Source organism: Marmota monax, unplaced genomic scaffold (assembly GCF_021218885.2).
Source record: "Marmota monax isolate L192 unplaced genomic scaffold, Marmota_monax_Labrador192_F-V1.1 WCK01_AAM20220418_F8-fsc00055, whole genome shotgun sequence".
NCBI lineage: Eukaryota > Metazoa > Chordata > Mammalia > Rodentia > Sciuridae > Marmota > Marmota monax.
In genome coordinates, this window is record NW_026695205.1 from 856,049 (window position 1) to 877,029 (window position 20,981).

At 35.5% G+C, this 20,981-nt stretch overlaps 1 protein-coding gene across 5 annotated transcripts in view; it reads right to left on the reverse strand.

The window, feature by feature from the left end:
- Positions 1 to 20,981, reverse strand: part of Tdrd5 (tudor domain containing 5) — a 67,977-nt gene that overhangs the window by 21,379 nt on the left and 25,617 nt on the right. For 4 of the 5 annotated variants that reach the window (XM_046430274.2, XM_058574428.1, XM_046430276.2 and 1 more), the window contains 7 exons: positions 19,598 to 19,806; positions 18,143 to 18,363; positions 16,215 to 16,427; positions 15,466 to 15,532; positions 7,709 to 7,909; positions 6,850 to 7,008; positions 4,887 to 4,994 (listed from right to left, as the gene is read on the reverse strand). In XM_046430274.2, the coding sequence (XP_046286230.1) occupies positions 4,887 to 4,994; positions 6,850 to 7,008; positions 7,709 to 7,909; positions 15,466 to 15,532; positions 16,215 to 16,427; positions 18,143 to 18,363; positions 19,598 to 19,806 (1,178 nt within the window). The remainder of the gene's footprint in view (positions 1 to 4,886; positions 4,995 to 6,849; positions 7,009 to 7,708; positions 7,910 to 15,465; positions 15,533 to 16,214; positions 16,428 to 18,142; positions 18,364 to 19,597; positions 19,807 to 20,981) is intronic. The other variant, XM_046430275.2, reaches the window with a different exon arrangement.

A 20,981-nucleotide genomic window follows, 5' to 3' on the forward strand; every position in this document is an offset into this window, starting at 1 on the left:
GAAGATATATGAAAGTCCAACAGGCATATGGAAAAATGCTCACCAATAATCAGAGAAATGCAAATTTAAACTACAAAGAAATTATCTCAGTACAAGTTAGAATAACTTACTAAAAAGATAAAAAGTAAGTATTGGTGAGGATGTGGAAAAAAGGAAGCCCCTGTATCCTGCTGATGAGAACATAAATTAGTATAGCCATTATGTAAAACAATGTGGAGGTTCCCCAAAAAATTAAAAACAAAACTACCATTTGATTCAGCAGCCTAACTAATGGGTATAAATCCAAAGGAAATGAAACCAATATCTTAAAAAGACATCCGTACTCCCATGTTACTGCATCTTTACTCACAAACAACCAAAATATAAAATCAATTTAAGCATCCATCAACAGACGAAGGTCTAAAGAAAATGTGGTATATATACACAATGGAATACTATTCAGCCTTATAAAAAGGAGGAAATCCCATCATTGTGACAAAATGGACAACTTGAAGGACATCATGTTAACTGAAAAAAGCCAAGCACAGATGAAAACATACTCCCACTTATGGGTGGAATTTAAAAAAAAGTGAATTCACAGAATAGTAAGATGATGATTTACTAGAGGCTGAGAGGGGAACTGGGGAGATACCGGTCAAAGGACACAAATTTCAGTTAGACAGGACAAATAAGTCAAGAGATCTATTGTTCATCTTGGTGACTGCAGTTAACAACAACAAACTGTACACTTGAAAATTGCTAAGAAAGTAGACTTAAATTGTTCTCACTACAAAAAAAGAAAGTATGTAAGAAATACATTAAATAGCTTCATTTAGCCATTCCACAATCTATACATAAAAACTGTATATTAAAACTTTACTTTGTATACCATAAATAATATTTAAACTCCATAAAACAAGGAAATGAAATAGATTTGATATCTTTTCCAGAAAATACAGATCAATAGCTTTCATGCAGACAGACATAAAAATCTTCAATAAAGGATCAGCAAATCGCATCCAGCAATATATAAAAGAATAATTCACCATGGCCAAATAGGGTTCATTATCCAATATCTAATGGAGTAGACTATTAATATATGCAAAACATAATTCAATATTTAACAATTCAAAATTTAACATTCAACTGGGTGTAGGGGCGCACACCTGTAATCCCACGGCTCGGGAGGCTGAGACAGTAAAATTTTGAATTCAAAGTCAGCCTCAGCAAAAGTGAGGCACTTAGCAACTCAGTGAGACCCTGTCTCTAAATAAAATACAAAAATAGGGTTGGGGATGTGGCTCAGTGCTTGAGTGTTCCCGAGTTCAATCCTCAGTACCCCAACTCCCCACCAAAAATTCAACATTCATGCATGGGTAAAACTTTTCAGGAGTACAAGGATATTCTCTCTCATACTCCTGTTCAACAGTATCTGAAATACTAGCCAGAGCAAGGCAGGTAGATTAAATCCATACAGATAGAAGGAAATAAAACTACTAATTTGCAGACACCACTACCTATGTGAAAATCCCAAAGGGACTCCTAGAACTAATAAGTGAGTTCAGCTAGTTCACAAGGTATAAGTTCAAAATTTAAAAAAAATTATATATGCTAGCAATGAAACTATCTTAAATAGCTCCAAATAAATGAAATATTTAGGTATAAAGCTAACAAAACACATGTAGTTTCTGAATACTGAAAATTATAGCTACATGATAAAGATATAAACGAAAAACCTAAATTAATAGGCAGGTAGCTTCTGTCTTCAGAGAATAAAGATATCAACTTTCCTCAAATTTATCCACAAATTAACACAATTCCAACCAAAATCCCAAATATAGATATACTGATTCTAAAATTTATAAGGAAGGAAAAAAGAACTAGAGTATTAAAAAACAATTTTGAAAAATGATAAAATAGGAGAAGTTATACTACCTGACTACTCTAAAGCCAGTATTCAAAGTCTGGTACAATAAAGGGATGGATATAACAGAACAATGGAACAGAATCCAGTCTAGAAATAAACTCATATAAGTATGGATGACTAGGCTGGGGAAGTAGACCAGTGATAGAGCACTGGCCTACCATGTGAAAGGCCCTGGGTTCAATCCCCAGCACCATACACAACTCACACGCATACACGCACGCACACACACACACACACACACACACACACACCCCAAAAAAAAAAAAAAAACTACAAATATGGACAACTGAATTTTGGTAATGCTTTATAGGAAATTCAATTTAGATAGGATAGTCTTCTCAACAAATGATATTTGAACAACTGAACATCCACATATACAACAAAATAAATCCTGTCTTAACACCATACGCCCCCCCCAAATTAATTTAGATTTCTCAATATTGGAAGCACTGTACACAGAAAAAAATTTGATATCTTAACCTTCTCAAAATTAAAAACTTTTGCTACATGAAAGACATTATTAAAAGGATGAAAATATGAGCTACAAGTGGAAGAATATATTTGAAATCACATATCTGACATAGGAGTAGCATCCAGAATATATTAAAAATTCTCAAAAACATTAAAAAAAAAACCCAATGACCCAATAAAAGTATGGGCAAAAGACCTGAACAGACATTTCTACAAAAATTACGTATGTATGGCAATTAAGTACAGAAAATATGTTAAACAATATTAGTTATTAGGAAATGCAAAATATACCATGTTGTACTAGTACTAACACCTATCAGAATGCTAAAATTAAAATTACTGGTAATACACAGTGCTAGCAAGGGTGTGGAGCAACTAGAACAGATTGCTAGTGGGAATGCAAAATTATACAACCTTTCTAGGGAACAATTTGATAATCATGTGACCCAGCAATTTTACTCCCAGGCATTTTCCTTAAAGGAAGCTTGTGTTCACACAAAAATCTGTACACAAATACTTGTAGCAGTTCTATGCATAATTATCCCAAACTGGAAACAACCCAAATGTTCTTCAGTGGATGAAAAGCTATACAAGCATGATACATCCTTACAATAAATCCAAACTAAGTAGTCAAAAGCTTTGATTTGAAATTGCTAAATGCAACACTTTAGAAGAATGAATGATACCAGTCCTAAAGATTACAACACTGTGTGATTCCACTTATATGATGGTTCTAAAAAGGTAAAACTATAAACACTGATGTGGCTGTGTCCCTGTAGTATGCTGTTTTTAAGTCCTCTGGGTATAGACCGACTGGGTCAAATGGTGGTTCCATTACCAATTTTACAAGGAATCTCCATACTGTTTTCCATATTGGCTGCACCAAGTTGCAGTCCCACCAGCAGTGTATGATGTACCTTTTTCCCCACATCCTTGCCAACACTTATTGTTTGTATTCATAATAGCTGCCATTCTAACTAGAGTGAGATGAAATCTTAGAGTAGTTTTGATTTGCATTTCTCTAATTGCTAGAGATGATGAACATTTTTCATACATTTTTTGATTGATTTTATATCATTTTCTACAATAGCTAAATTGTGGAACCAACCTAGATGCCCTTCAGAAGATGAATGGATAAAAAAATGTGGCATTTATACACAATGGAATATTACTCAGCAATATAAGAGAATGAAATCATGGTATTTGCAGGTAAATGGATAGAGCTGGAGGACATAATGCTAAGTGAAGCTAGCCAATCCCAAAAAACCAAATGCCAAATATTTTCTCTGATATAAGGAGGCTGATTCATAGTGGGGTATGGAGGGGGAGCATGGGAAGAATAGACAAACTCTAGGGATGGGAGGGGAAGGGAGGGTGCATGGTGTTAGAAATGATGGTGGAATGTGATAGTCATCATTATCCAAAGTACATGTATGAAGACACAAATTGGTGTGAATATACTTTGTATACAGAGGTATGAAAAATTATGCTCTATGTGTGTAATATGATTTGTAATGCATTCTGCTGTCACTAGAGAGACAAAACATATCAGTAGTTGCTTGGGGTCAGGAATATGGAGGAGATTGATTAAAAAAGGGTAGCACAAGGGAGTTACTTCAGATTGATGGAGTCACTCTGCATGCTGATTGTGATGTTGGTTACATGAAACTACTTGTATATTAAAACTGACAGAAAATTATACCAAAAGAAAGTCAATTTTGCCATATATTAGTTTAAAAAGAAAGATGATAAGACAAAGTAAAGTTATGCAGGAAAGGAAAAGGTGTCATAGCATACAATGTGCCTGAGCCATGAACAGCATTTACAGCCATAAGAATGCAAATGTGAGTGGTGACCTAATGGAAAGTTTGATACTACTCAGTTAGTATGATGGATGGTGGAGAGGGGACACAACGGTTATGTTTATGTGTGGTAGGGTGAAGGGATGATGAAAGAGAACTAAGCCCTCATCCTTCTACTGAGTAGAACACAGATACATAAAACTGAGAAAGCAGAAAATTATATGTATGTATTAAAGGAATAGAGGTAAAACTCCAAAATAAGTAGCTAAAATAGATGAAAATGGTTGTTTTAGGATATAGGCCACAGAGGAGAAATGGTCATGAGGGACTCTAGGCTATGTGTACGTAAACATTTGACTAAAATAAAGATAAAACATGCCCTTCAAAAAAGTTATAAACCCTTTTCCCTAGCATTGTTCTCAATCCCAGTGTTTAGGTACTGCACAATTCTTGAATATGGCATAAACACACAGGAGAGTAACTAGCACATCAAAGCCAGGTGGTGCCTTTTCTTTTCCATGATCAAGGTTATGTCCCCAAAACACTGATCTTGGAGACTGCTAAAGAGAGAATTTATAATTCATCTGTGAGAGATGATCTATGACAATAAAAGCAGAGCTTAAACAGCTAATTTAGTTCAGTCTCTTCATTTGTGAATTAATTATATTAATTACATATTTTTTAAAAACTACCTTTCCTTCTCCTACCTCATTTTCTTCCTTCAGATCCTTTGGCTCTGGAATGGACCACTTTAGATCTTCTTCACAGCTCTTTTGAGTTTTCAGAGAACTGAATTCAGAATCCTTTAATGGCTCCTTTGACATAGATTTAAGATGACTTAAATACTTTTCATCATTAATATCTTTTTAGTAGATATGAAAGAAATTACTTTGTTTTCTATGTTAATGTTGTTTACAAAATCTACATGCCTATAAAATTTTGGTGGTATTTTTTGCTATGGTTCATTCAAATGCTACTTTATTTTCTAACTTTATCCCTGACCCTAGACCCTCCCATTCTGGAAAACGATTTTTAGGCAAAAACCATTTTTGAGCATATTTGACCAAATGTCTATGGATACCTTTCTGAAGGATACCGCAGGTCCCAGCTTTAAAGTAAAAAATACAGTAGGAAAACACACAACCAGGTCATGACAGTGCAATCTCTCAAGTAGCGCCATCACAGAGAGGTACTGAAAATATTACTGAGGGAGGATGTCTGGGAAGATGCAATAAAGGAGATAACAAACTGTTAGGATGCTTAAAAGATGAGCAGGAAAGAACGGGGGGAGGCACGTGTGTCTGTAGCATATGGCAGTCTTGCTATATCAAAATATGACCTGGGGTGGGGTGGGCTGGGAGAGTTTTGTCCTTTTGTACAGAAAAGAGAGTCTTCCTATATTTCTAGAACTGAACAATGATTATCTGAAGACATCAACAGCTGATAAAATATTCTAAAAATATTAAAGGTTGAGTTCAATTCATTATAAAATGAGGAAATGTAACTCTTTTGAACCCATTTAGAATGAGAAGAATTCAGGTTTGTTATGAACCAAACCAACTCAAATTAATTAAAAAAATTTTTTTTTAGTTGTGGATGGACATAATACTTCTATTTTATTTGTTTTTATTTTTATGTGGTGCCAGGGATACTTTGCATGCTAGGCAAGCATTCTACCACTAAGCCACAACCCCAGCCACCAGCCCAATTAATTTTAATATTTAACTAGAGATCTAAAATTTCTTAGTTTTGAACATTAATACACTTTATTTTTGTAACAGAGTATCTCCCAGTAGTCAAAATGGCTTTTTTTAATCTTTTCTAATAATTTGTAAATATCTACTAAAAAAATCATCTCTATAACTTTAAAAGTCAGATATACAATAATATACAACAAAAGAATAGTTTACATTTTAGCTCTAAGAAATAAAATCTACATTTTTTAAAACTCAAAAAAGAATATTTTACATTTTATTTTATTCAACAAAAATAAAAAGCCTTATATCAACAACAAAATATTTCCAGCCTTCAGATTAAACACTTCTTATACTCTTATTCCTCATGTCAACAGGTACTGGACTATCAGACTCAAGAGGACCTGTTTATCTGTTCAAGAAATATTAAGTTCTTAGCATGAGCTTCACTTTCCTTTTATTTAGAATGGGAATGTTATTATGCAGGTTAAATTCTCTATACATGTGAGCACTCAGAACAGTGCCTGTGAGGTAGCACAAGTTCAATAATTATTGTTGCTCTGTGGCTAGAATAATGCATAATAAAAGGATGTTATAATAATACTGTTGTAACTGTGGATGGAGAGAGGGTTGGCAAACATTTAAAGAGAAAAAAAATCAGAATCTGTGAAGAAGAACCCGAGCAGTGAGTAAGAAGGACAGCATTTGAGTTAGAGAAGGGAAGGCACAACTACACAGAGGAAATTAGTAAATAGGAGAAATCACCAGAGGAAGCACAAATACTGCAAAGGTTTAAGCTGCCTAACAATGAGGAACAGGTTAGTTGTAAGATCACTGTGCATCTAAGTTTGGAAAACCTCAGTTCCCTCATCTGTAAAACGAGGATAACTAGAGTTAATTAAAGGAATTATTATAATATTTGTAAATATTATAATAGTTAATAATTTAATTTAACTCTTATTATAATATAACTTACCAGGGCATGGAAATCGCTCTCTTTGGATCGAGGACTTATCTCTCGGTCTTCATTAAAATAGTGCTGCTGAGAAGAATAACCCAGTTCTGTCAAGACAACTTTATCTGGCCCTCCACTGGGTTGAGTGTATAAAGCTAAAGGATTTAGGTCTCTGAAGCCCTGGATAAAAATAAATAGATAATTTATTTTAAATGAGGAAGGGTTTAACTATCCAATTAAAAAAGAAAGGACGAAAGTTAGTACTTCATAATTCTCAAGTGCTGTGGAGGTACATTATCTTCTTCGTTAAAAGCTTGCTCCATATTGACAGTTTTACATAGTTACAAAAATTAGCATCAATATTAGCAGGGATACAGCTTTCACTATCAACAAATCACTATCAATAATGTAAAATAAAAGTGTTGCTTTTCTCTAGGATGACCTAAGATAACTATACACTTTGAAATACTTTGGAGTAAGGGAGAATAGTCAATCTTTTTTTTTTTTTTTTTTTTGTACTGGGCATTGAGCCCAGGGGCACCTAACCACTTAGCCACATCCCCAGTCCTTGTTATTTTTTATTTTGAGACAGGGTCTTGCTAAGTTGCTGGGGCTGGCTTTGAACTTGAGATTCTTCTGCCTCCTCCCCAGCCACTGGCACGTGTGCCACCTACCCTGGCAAAAGTATTCATATTCTAAAGGTTAATTAGCCAAATGTGGTTTTTATGGTCATCTAAAAATTAAGAGTGTTCTGCATTAAGAAGTCAGCAATGTAATGAATGTCTCTAAAATTAAAGAATAAATCAAACAACCTTCTGTATTAAATTTAAGTGTTGAGAGCAAGCAATATATGTTGCAAAATGCATCCACACTGCTCTACCTTGGAAGGGACATTTTCTCGGCATACAATAGCATGGCCCTCTGCTCTTAAGACATGATGGAAATAGACATCTTCATGTGAGGATGTATCACACAGAAAAATGTTAAGGATTCCATCGATATATTCATCCACTACTCCTACTAACGGTTTCAGACCACACAACTTCTGGAACTGCAAAATAGCTCTGGATGTCCAGTGTTCCTGTAATACAATAAAGACACTAGATTTAGGTGATAGAGTTCAACATGAATTATAGTACCATTTATGATAATGTACAGTACAGTAGTTTTAAGTGGAAAAATCAAAGCATAAAAGAATGATACATAAGATATTTATGATTTGAGGATGAGAAAAGTCAAAATAAAAAATGGTGAAAAAGTAATTATTTGGTGAGGAACCCACCAATTTCAGAAATATATTATTAGACCAACCCTCCCATAGGGAAAAAAAACCTAAAAAGTCTAGGTAAAATATCATTTTTAACATGCCCAGAACATCAAAGTACTAGCAAGCTAGTAACAAATTATCAGGCCAAAACTGAAGGGAAGGGCTAGGGTTGTGGCTCAGTGGTAGAGTGCTCACCTAGCACATGTGAGGCACTGGCTTCGATCCTCAATACCACATAAAAATAAATATATAAAGGTATCTGTGTCCATCTACAACTAAAAAAATATATAAAAAAAAACTGAAGAGAAAGTGGGAACAACTTTTGTCTTAAGGGTACCTCCTAATCCAGGCAAATTTGAACACTGCAAAGGGGACATATAGCAAAACTGGGGTCCACTACAGTAGGTTGTCTCTAGAAAAGTTTTCCTTCATTGAGTCCTGCAAGATATGGTCTTGGGTAAGCAGGGAGAGAAAGAAACCAGTCTTCACATGGGTTTGCACCTCAATTTTCACATCACTAGAGTGGTCCATAAATCCTCAAGTTGTTAATTTAAATTAACATAGTTCTGAAGTGCTGGAACTCCTAAGGAGCAGGCAGAAGCAAACATAAACCCTCTCCAGAGATAGGTGCACTCAGCTTGCATCATTTAACTATTCTTAAAATTTTTCAAAGACAATGAGCAGCACACAGGCAAAGATAAAATGCATAAAAACAATGAATCAGAAGAACAAGTAGAAACCATATAACTGCAACAAACCCTTAAAATCTTGGACAATTTCTAGACAAATTATAAAACTAAGCTTACTATGCTTAAAGCAAAGTCCCCCTTCCAAAAAAAACAACAACCCTGCTTAGTCTGAAAGATTCTGCAGAGATCAGCAATCTATAAAGACAAATATAGCATAACAAGCTTTAGAAAGTAAAAATATAATAACAAATTCTAAAATCTTCACAGGTTAATTCAGTGGCAGATTACATACGATTAAGAGTAAATTAGCAAAGTTGAAGATAATTTATGGAAAAAAAATTTACCCAGTGTGGGAAGAAAGATGGGCATAAAATACAGAAGGCCATTAAGAAGTGGAAGAAAAACTGAGGAAGTTTGACACTTTTAATTATGGCCTCAGTGGGCCGAGGCTGTGGCTCAGGCTTGCCTAGCATGTGTGAGGCACTGGGATCGATCCTCTGCACCACATATAAATTAATGAATAAAATAAAGGTCCATACATATAAAAAATATTTTTAAAAAGTTATGGCCTCAGAAAAAGAGGCAGAAACAAGAGGTATAAAAATATGATCATAATTGAAGAGACAATGACTGGAAATTTGCAATATTTAGTGAAAAATAACAAAGATTTTTTTTTAAAAGTCCAGTAAAAAAACAATATAGGGGCTGGGGTTGTGGCTCAGTGGCAGAGCTCACACCCAGTGTGAGGCACTGAGTTCGATTCTCAGCACCTGCACATCAATAAATAAAAAATAAAGGTCCATTGATAACTAAAAAAATATTTTTACAAAAACAATATAGGATAAGTGAGTATAAATTCACACAAACAGCCAGGCACAGTGGCCTATGCCTGTAATCCCAAATGGCTCAGGAAGCCGAGGCAGGAGGATTGCAAGTTTGAGGCCAGCCTCAGCAACTTAGTAAGGTTCTAAGCAACTTAGTAAGACTGACTCAGAATAAAAAAGGGCTGGGGATGTAGCCTGATGGTAAAGTGCCCCTGGGTTCAATTCCTAGTAACAAAAAAATAAAATCGCTGTGAAGGGAGGGGAGAGGGTGTCGGGGTAGGAAGGGTAGTAGAATATATCAGACATTATCACCCTACGTAAATATATAACTATAGACTGGTATGATTCTACATCATGTACAACCAGGAAAAATTATATTCCATTATATGTATCAAAATGAATTCTTGTGTATAACAAATTAAAAAATAAAAAATTAAGTCATTAATTAAAAAATAATTTTTAAAAAATAAAGTCACCATTTCCCACTTTCAAATAGATTGGCAATTTGTTCTTTATCAAACTTTGGTCTCCACTGATGTCTCCTGCCAGAATCAACTACCACTATGACACACTCCCAGGTTAACTGGCTCATTGAAAAAACTAACCAAAATGGCAAATACCTTTCTCTTTAGATCACAAAAAAAGAAGAGAATATACTAACGAACAATAACTGGAATGTAAATGGACATACTATTACAGTTGCTGGCATCAAAAAGAAAAGAAGGCAGGCCACACATGCATGCCTGCTGTCCCAGATATAAACCTAGGAGTACACCCCTGCACTGCTCCTGACCTTCATCTCTGCATGGACTAAGCCACAAAAGGACCATAGATGGTGCATGCCTGTAAGTCTCAGCTACTCGGGTGGCTGAGGCCAGAGCATCACAAGTTTAAGGCCAGCTTAGGCAACTTAGCAAGACTCTGTCTCAAAAAGTTAGAAAAAGGAGAGCTGGGGACATGGCTTAGTGGTAGTGCACCTGCTTAACATGCAGAAAGCCTGGAATTAAATCCCCAGCAACTCCCGCCCCCCGAAAAAGGACAGGAAGATATTATGAATAATTATGCCAATAAAATGAAACTAAGTAAAAAGAACACATTCCCTAAAAATCTGACACCAAAATCATATTGAGGAGGAACAGAAAAAAAAACCTCTACTACAAATACTGCATTTTAATTTTTTTTGTGCCAGTCCCTTAGAGTGGGCAAAAGTTGAATGAAACAAAATATTAACACTGCAAATCTACTAGTTAAAATTTCACAAAATAACATACAAACAAGTATATGTTAAAAATTAAAGTTTCAAATGATATTTTTAAAGTTTGTGACATTTATGTTTCTAAAAATAATAAAGCTTAAACTGCATGAAGACTTTTGGAATAAATATATATTAACACATTCTACTCCAAAATGAAATGCAATGATTTTACTTTTAAAAGTTCTATGTTTTCCAAAGAAATTCAGAGAATAAAACAGCTTTATATTTCACCACATATTAACTATTTTCCATAATCTTTATTCCTTCCTATAGATCTCAGTTACTATTTGCTTTCATTTCCATTAAGAGCCAGAAGGACTTCCTTTAGTATTTCTTGCAGTTCAAGAATACTGGTGGGCTGGGATTGTGGCTCAGCGGTAGAGAGCTCGTCTAGCACATGCGAGGCTCTGGGTTTGATCCTCAGCACCACATAAAAATAAATAAATGAATAAAGGTATGTGTCCAACTACTTTTTTTTTTAAAGAGAGAGAGAGAAGAGAGAATTTTTAAATATTTATTTTTCAGTTTTCGGTGGACACAACATCTTCATTTTATTTTTATGTGATGCTAAGGATCGAACTCAACACCCCGCACATGCCAGGCGAGTGCATTACTGCTTGAGCCACATCCCCAGCCCCATGTCCAATGACTTCTAAAAAATAAATATTTAAAAAAAAGAATACTGGTGACAAAATATCCTAGTTTGTTGTTGTTGTTGTTGTTGTTTTGCTGAGCTGGGCATGGAAATTCAGGGTCACACAAGTGCTTCACCACTGACCTATGCCCTGACTCCTCCCAGTGTTATGCACCACTTAACAATATTTTGGTTAATAAAAGTTCATGTATGTGACAATATTCCCATAAGATTACAAAGGAACTGAAAAATTCAAATTGCATAGTGATGTGGTAGCTGTCATAACATTGTCACATCCTGCCCAGGTTTGTGGTGCTTCTGGTGGAAGCAGACCTACTGTTCAGCCAGTAAATAATACTTGATGATAATGATAAACAACTACGTTACTGGTTTATTAAAGTATATCCCTACCTGAAAAAAAAATTTTAACTGTAAAACAGCCTTAGGCAGGTCCTTCAGGGAGAATGCCAGAAGAAGGAACTGCTGTCATAGACAACGGCTCTGTGTTATTGCCCCTTCGGACCTTCCAGTGGGACAAGATGCAAAGTTGGAAGACTGATATTTTGATCCTGATCCTTCATAGGCCTAGGCCTTGTTTGTGTCCTAGTTTTTAATAAGTTTTTAAAAAAATAAAAGATAAAAATAAGTCAAAATGGGTTATTGTTTTGGTTACCTTTTGGGTTGTTGTGACAAAATACCCAACAAGAACAATTTACAGGGGCTGGTGTTGTGGCTTGGTGGTAGACCACTTGCCTAGCACGTGGTCTTCTTGGACAAGGACAAGGAAAAGGAAAGGAAGAAAGGAAGAAAGAAACTTAAAAAAAATTTACAGGAGGAAAAATTTATCTGGAGCTCTCAGATAGCCAGCTCCACAACTCTGGGCCTAAGGTGAGGCAGGACATTACGCAGGAGGGGGCAAGTGAAGGAAAGCTGCTCAGCTCAGGGTCAGGAAGCACCAGCATAGAGAAGATGAAGTCACCCACCTCCTCTAGCCACAACCAACTTGCCCACAGTTACCACCCAGTCAGTCCAATCAAACTAGGATGGACTGATGAATTATTGCTCTCACAATCTGATCATTTCACCTCTGAATGTTCTTGCATTAACGGGAGATTTGGGAGAACACCTCAAATCCAAACCATAATGGCTATATTTTAATCTTAAAATAAAAAAAAATGTTTAAGGAATAAACATTTAAATGTGTTTAAAAATACAATCACCAGGCAGGTGGTGCACACCTGTAATCTCAGAGTCTTGGGAGGCTAAGGCAGGAGGATTTCGAGTTCAAAGCCTGCCTCAGGCGGGGGAAAAATAGCAAGGCACTAAGCAAAATTCAGTGAGACCCTGTCTCTAAACAAAACACAAAATAGGGCTGGGGATGTTGATCAGTGGTCGGTGCCCCCAAGTTCAATCCCCAGTACCAAAAAAAAAAAAAACCCACACTGCCCAGGTAGGGTAGTAGGTTATACTATCTAGGTTTGTGTAAGTACATGCTATGATGTTCATAAAATAATGAAATCACCTAACAATCCATTTCTCAAAATGTGTCTCCATTGTTAAGTGACAAGTTGGACTTAAACTCTAAATTTTGTACACCCCTTGCTCTTGCAGTCTGTAGCAACTGAAATCTCTGTTCAGTTCCTTCAAATGCCAGCTGTTAATTTTCCTCTAGGGCAACTAGGTTGTTCCTAGTGCTTGCAAAGTTCAGCAATCATCTAAGGATTTGGGAAGATTATATACGCTGTGAATACAACTGTATATCCATTCTCTGTGTTAAGTATTTGCCCCCTAACTTCTAGCTGTTCTGTCACTCTCAAACAATCTCCTCTATTTCTTCAAGCCAGCAAGGCTGAAGAGTGAGGACTGACCTCGAGAAGGCAGCTGGAAAGGTCCCAACCTTACCCGCTACAGTTTGATTTCCAAGGAGACTTCTGCTTTCCTGCCTACTTTTGATTTTGTCTGTGGGAACATAGTCTCATCACATTCCTTTGTTGCTCTTCTTCCATTACCAAGAGAATTAATCATTTTCAAAATTAGAAAATAGACATAGAAATAAAGTGAGATAGATTCATTTAGTTAAAAACATGATTACTGAGCTCTTAACATTAACCAAACATTGCTATAGGCACTGAAGATTCAATGGTGAACAGGACACTTATACTGTTGGGTTCAGATGGACACACAAGAAAACAGCAGACAGTGACAACTATAATAAAGACAAAACATGGTGATGATGAATGACTCAAGGGGAAGAGCATACTTTAAACTGGCTGTGAGGAAAAGAAAACCCTTTTGAGGAAATAACAGGAAGGGCAACCATGAAACTTCTTGGAATAAGCTATTCCTGTGATTGGAATGAGCAAAAGCCCTGAGGAGGAGAGGTATAGGAGGCAAATAAGAAGGCAATGAAGAGGGAAAAAAGAAAACAAAACAGAGAAGCTATTTGGCTGATGTAAAAGACATTGGTTATAAATGGGTTGCAAATTTAGCATCCAGCTTCCTGATGGCCAAAGTAGTAAAAAGAGACCCATTCAAGACTACAGACTAAAACCCAATCCTGATGATAGTACAACGTATGGTTTTTGTGAAATCTGAGTGTAGTGGTGCACGTCTATAATCCCAGTTACTTGGGAGGTTGGTCTGGGCAACTTTGTGAGACTATCTAACAAAAAAGAGTTAGGGGTGCTGGCGGTGGAGATTAGTGGTTTAGTGCTTGCCTAGAATGCACAAGGGCCTGCGTTCAATCCAGTACTGCAAATAAATAAAACAAAAACACTTTGTGTACATTATTTATAATAGTGGAAATGTAGAAGATTAAATGTCCAACAATAAAGGAATGGTTAGGCCACAATGCATATTTAGCTAATAGATTACTATGAATCCATTAGAATTGAGAACTAAATGTATATTTATGTTAAATGCTAAGTGAAAAAGCATAATATACAACATATTATGATTATCTTAGGTAACACTAAAAACCTTTCAAAAACCTGGACTTTCTACATCCAATAAAATAAACTGGAGGAAATACAACAATTTCTAAGTGAGTGTGTCTCAGTGGTTGAATTATGATTTTTTTTAATATTTAAATTTTTTAGTTGCAGTTGTCAATACCTTTATTTATTTATTGTTAAGTGGGGCTCAGGATCGAATCCAGGGCCTCGCACATGCTAGGCGAGTGCTCTACTGCTGAGCCACAACCCCAGCCCTGAATTATATGATTTTTTTTTTGGTTCTCTTTGCTGTATTTTTCAACTAAAAGATATTTTAAAATAGTCATTTATATGTAAGCAACTGATAAATTATTTAGGTTAAACAGACAACTATGGCGTGAGGAACACACATAGGTACGTGTAGGTTCAGAGGAGAAAAGGTAAAGGCCAGAGATAATTATAACTGCACACACCATACCTGCCTATGTGAATGTAAATGCTTTCTGCAGGCCCTCCAATCATCTTTCACAATGTATGGGAGAATTCTCTTAAAAATGACACCTGACTATGGCAGTTCCCCAGCATCTAAGGGACAGCAGCTTTTTGACCTCTGAACACAGCTCTCCATGTGAAGTCTGTGCCTATTTCTGACATCATTTGTCATGTACCTTCCAGCTCATTCTACATTCTGTGCCAATAGAACTAATTTCTTAAATTTGAAATGTTCACACTACTCTCCCTAATCTTCTTTTAAAGTTCCATTCAGATGCCACCTTTACTATGAAGCTTCCTGATTACCCTGGAGAGATGGGGCTGCTTCCTTTTGCTCCTTTGTCATGCTGTAAGAATCTCTATTATAGCAAATACAGCAGGGTACAACAATGTCTGTCCACATATTTCCATTCCATACAACATACCTGATTTTTTGGGAGCAGAGGGGCCTGGTTTCATGTTTTGTTTTTGTATCCTGAGAACTCAGAAACAGTCTTGGAAAAAAAAAATGTTTTCTAATTACTGGAAAACCAGAGTACATACCTCTACGGGTCTCACCCAAGCCAAAGAGCAAGGGATAGCCTGAGCAGGAAGCTTTGTGTAGCAGCACCTGCAGCAAAAATCAATATATGAACATTTAATCATATGTTTAAAGTGCATTTTTATAAAATCTCTGCTCCTTGATTTGTTATGCACAACATTCCAGAGTATTTTATTCATCAATTTAATAATAAATGCCTTGTACTTTAAAGAAACCTAAGAAAAAGTATAAAATACATCTTTGAGAGAACCATATAGTAGAAATTCAGGTTCAAGCTTCCTGAATATATGAACGCACCTCTTAGTATGACCCAAAGAGTAGTTTTCTTTTAGTTTTGGTTTTTAGTTTTTTGGAAACTGATGGTTGAACCCAGGGGCACTCTACATTCCCAGTCCTTCCTATTTTTTTGAGACAGAGTCTTGCTAAGTTGCCCAGGCTGGTCTTCAACTTGCCATTCCCAAGGAGTCACTTTCTTAATAAGAGGCTAAAATTTAGTCAAATGGGCCATTCAAATTCATAGTCAAGTCAAAGAAGACATGAGATTATAATCCACCAGTGAAATTAAATGACACTAAGAAGAAAGAGGCATGGAAAGGGTGGAAGGATGGAGCGATAAAGCTAAAAGAAAAATAAGAGAGATCACAGCCTCACCAAGTTTCAGCACTGGGATTCAAAATTTAGCAGCACCTGCAGCAAAAATCAATATATGAACATTGTTCTTATTAAATTGTTCTTATTAAATTCAACTCACTTGAGGAACCTCAGAGAGGACTTCTGAACAGTTCCGATATTTCCAAAGTCTGGGTAGAATACTTCAACTTCCTTTTTCCCAAGGACTCGATGGATAATAACCCGATACCACCACTTATCCTCAGAAATCCTTACACAACACAGGTGTCCCGGCTGGACAAAACATTCTGGCATGATATATCGATCAGAAACCAGCTGGTTAGAATAACAACGCCTGTGGAATTCCATATACAGAGAAACCATAGGGGAAGAAAAATTAAAGATTGTTTTTATTGATAGGTCAAGAATAGAAAAGCCTGGGCAAAAGGCAAAGAAAAAAAATCCTGATTTTTTTTTCTGATTTGTTAATGCTTACTAAGGCCAAAGAATTTTATTCTTTTTTCTTGTCCAAAGTCATTCTCTTTATTAACAAACTTATTCAAAGATAGAGTATGAAAATTATACATTCATTTTCTTATCTCACATTCTCAGAACACAATACAATGCGATCTCATTTCCCATCTCTTCCCAAAATGGACATTTTTTAACGCAGTAGGTCTCAAAGTATATACCCTAATGCCTTTCCAGGAGGTACACAAGATCAAAACTATTTTCATAATATTACTGAACCCTTATCTGCCCTTTACTTATGTTGAAATTTGCATTGACCATGTAAAAGCAACAATGGGTACATAAGCCAGGCACCTTAGCTAAATCGAGGCAGTGGCAAACTTATAGCCTCTTAATTGTCACTGCCATATGTTCACATTAATTACAAAAAACAGCTAATGACATTTAATATCGTCTCTGATAAAGATTAAGCTTATTAAACAGCAGTCACTAAGTGACATCTTTTCAATACTAAGTGACAAACATGAAACTAAGTATACATAAGGCATTTCCCCAGTTATGTCAAGGAAAAGCTTGTGTGTTCTGAATTGTGACCTAATCTTTTATTGGGAGGGAAGTATGATTTTTTTTTTCACTTGAATTAGTCACTGTTTTTCATGGAAAGAACCACCTTTTTTTGCTTGAAAAAACCATTAACGAATTATGATAATTCACAATTTTCTGAAAAGGCTATTAAAATACTCCTTTCCCAAACTATATATTTGTGAGGCCAGATGTTTCCATACACTTTAACCAAAACCACACATTTTATACATTTACCATTTTCAGTGGTTTTCGCTTAGTTACCCATGGAAAACTGTAGTACAAAATTATTAAATGGAAAATTCCAGAAATAAGCAAATCACAAGTTTAAAAATGCATGCTTTTCTGAGTAGTATGATGAAATCTTGCACCATCCTACTCCATCTGGCCAGATTGTGAATCATGGCTTTGTGCAGCATATGCCTACTGTATACACTACCTCCCATTAGTTACTTAATAGCTACATCAGTTGTTCAATCAACTTTTGTTACAGAATTTTGTTATAATTGTTTTTATTATTTTTATTGTTGTTAATCTCTTACTATTCCTAATTTATAAATTAAACTTTATTATAGTTATGTGTATATAAGAAAACAAACAGTATATACACAGGGTTTGGTATTATCCTGTTTCAGGTATCCACTGAGTATCTTGGAACATTTTGCCTGTATAAGGTTATCTGGGGCTATTGTATCTCAATAGATTACATGTAGAAGCAGATATTAAAATCCAGCTTTTTTCCCTATTAAGCCAAATATTAAAGTGATCTGTAAAAATGTAAAACAATGGTACTCTTCCAACATTTTCTAAAAAGTTATTTTTATAAAAATGTTATATTATCACCCATGAATTTTTAAAAGAAGCATTTTTTAACTCTGCAATTTAATTTCTATATAGGAAATATCAATAAACAAAAGCTCTCTTTGGGTCTTTCATTTTAAGAGTCCTGAGACCAAAAATGATAACTCCTAATTAGAGCGATACATGAAAAAACACACTGAAAACAAGGACTCCTACCGCATTTCAATCATCATGTCTTCAAGTAACTCTGATGAATCCCTGCTATAGATTCGGATGTAGAATTGACTTGGAGAGATAATATACTCCACAAAGACCCCCACAAGGGTACTGGTATCTAATGGTGGAAGTCTGCATAATTTCTTCTCCTGTACAGCATCTGGTGGGATATCATGATTTGCCATTGCCAAGCTGAGCTGTGATTTACTTATTCCTACTTGCTACAAGTTAAAAGAAAGAAATCAAAGAAACCATAATAAATCTTTGGGTGACATTTCAAACCCTGACATTTCTCAAAGTATACTTCATTAGTTGCCTTTTTCAGAATCACTTGGGAAATTATAAAAATTCATATTCATGGGCTCAGGCTAGATTTACTGATTCAGAATACATGAGAATGAAACCATGCATATTAAAAAATTCCACAGGTGATTCTTATGTTAAAATATGAATATATTACCTTCTGATATTAGGAAAAGAGTTAAGACGTGTTATGCAAATGCCTTATTAAAATTTGACAACATGATATTTCAAATATTCAGGCTGAACTAAAGTGAATTCTCATTCTACTCAACCCTACCAATAGGGAAAGGTAACTAAGTCTAGATTAAATTTCAGACTAGTCTTCCAATCAAAAATAGGATTGTGCAAACATTTCTAAAATATATCGTTTTGTCTTCTAAAATATATATTCCTGTAAGCCTTTTTATTGTCCTCCAGAACAATATAGCAGGCTCTCAAATTTTTGTCATCCCATGAAAGGAGCCAGATACTGAGGGTACAATGAAGAGTAACATATGACTAATCCCTTAGTAATAACATAAGGAATAGGAGAAGAAAACACAGAAAGAATTTTGTGTTAAGATGTAATGATAGGGGGCTGGGGATGTGGCTCAAGCGGTAGCGCGCTTGCCTGGCATCGTGCGGCCCGAGTTCGATCCTCTCAGCACCACATACAAACAAAGATGTTCCTTCCGCCGAAAACTAAAAAAAATAAATACTGAAATTCTCTCTCTCCCCCCCCCCTCTCAGAAAAAAAAAAAAAAAAAAAAAAAAAGATGTAATGATGACAGAATGGTGAGGACCCAATAACTGAGGTCGAGTGCAAAGGAGATTTGCAGCAGCTGTTGAGGCATTCAGTCAATAGCTCCTCTGTGGTCCCCTCGGAAGCCCCTGAGGATTTTTCAGCCCACATTTCCAAACACAGGGAGACTGAGACAGTACCATCATCATATAAGGACTATCCAATCTCAAAACCATCTGAAAACTGAGGGAAAACTGGTTACATAAATTACTGAAAAGATACTATATAAGGTGACTTTGGATGAAAGAACTAATCTTTTCAATAAATGAGGTATATAGAGACAAGATTTTTCTAAAAGTAATTCTGGTTTCATTTGGTTACTTTTCATAATGCTGAATCTACATTGTGCAGGTTCTTTAAACCTCACTCACCAGCTGTAAAGGCTTTACAACCAGATTAGGCTTCTTATATATCTTCTGTTCTGGTTCTTTATGGTTCTTCAAAGGGCAATCCCATGCAGTCTCCTTGACAGCAGCAGTAGACAGTGAATTTCTAGGGGGACTGGAGATACAAGCCTTGGCTTCCATTTTCTTATCTGGTTGAACTAAACATAAATTTCTGACTGTTGAAACAGCTCCATCTGAAATGGCCAACAGAACAGCCTGTGCATATTTGCTACAATAATGGTACAATTGTTAATAAGCATCTCCTATGTGCCAGGTACTAAGGATATAGTGATAAATGAGAAATACTAACCTGTCCTTGTAGACCTTTCCATGTGGCAAGATATAAGAGAATTTCTAGATGAGAATGAATCCCCATTGTGTGTGTGTGTGTGTGTGTGTATGTGTGTTGGGGCAAGGGGAGTATGTAGAATGGCAATGCTTCTTAAAGTTTGGTGAATGGCTTTATTTTTCAATATCCTGATTTCAATTTATTTCTTGTTCTAATTAAGCTCAAACATTCATCGTCGTTTATAATGTACATGGCTACTTAATATTCCATATGATTCTTTAGTTCTTAGGCATCCTCAAGTTGATCACATGTTTTGTTTAATTTACATATATATGATGATTACAAGTGATTGGCACATTAAAAGAGACTCCAGAAAGATAGACCTACAACCACAGTGGTTCCGAAAGAAATAAACAGAAAGTACAGAAAGATGTGGGTACAAAAATATGTATCATGGGGCTGAGGAGGAAGCTCAGTGGTAGAGCACTTGCCAGCATGTATGAGGTCCTGGGTTCAATCTCTAGCACCATAAGAAATAAAAAAATAAGAGTTTTTACTACTATATTTCTTATAATGGTAAAAATGGGAACAATCTAAATGTCCATCAATAGGAGACTGGTTCAATAAATTATAGTTATGTAAAAGAATTATATGTACTCAAAAATCAACTTGTACATAAATAATATGGAAAACATACACAATAATTGAAGTATAAAAATGATTTATACAATATTTATATAATACTGCTTTGTGAAATAAAAATTATATACATGATAATTTGTATTATAAAGGAAAGGTCCAGAGGGCTAGGGTTGTGGCTCAGTGGCAGAGCACTTTCCTAGCATGCACTGGGTTTGATTCTCCGCACCACATATAAACAAATGAATAAAATAAAGGTCCATCAACAACTGAAGACATTTTTAAAAAAGGTCCAGAAACACACACACTAAAACTATTAACATTAGTTACCTCTGTATTGTTAGAATGGTTTAAATAAACTTTTGTGGATTAAAAAAAATCTAGCTATGCTTAAACACATATTGAAACAAATCTGGAAGATTATGTAAAAATCCTCACAGC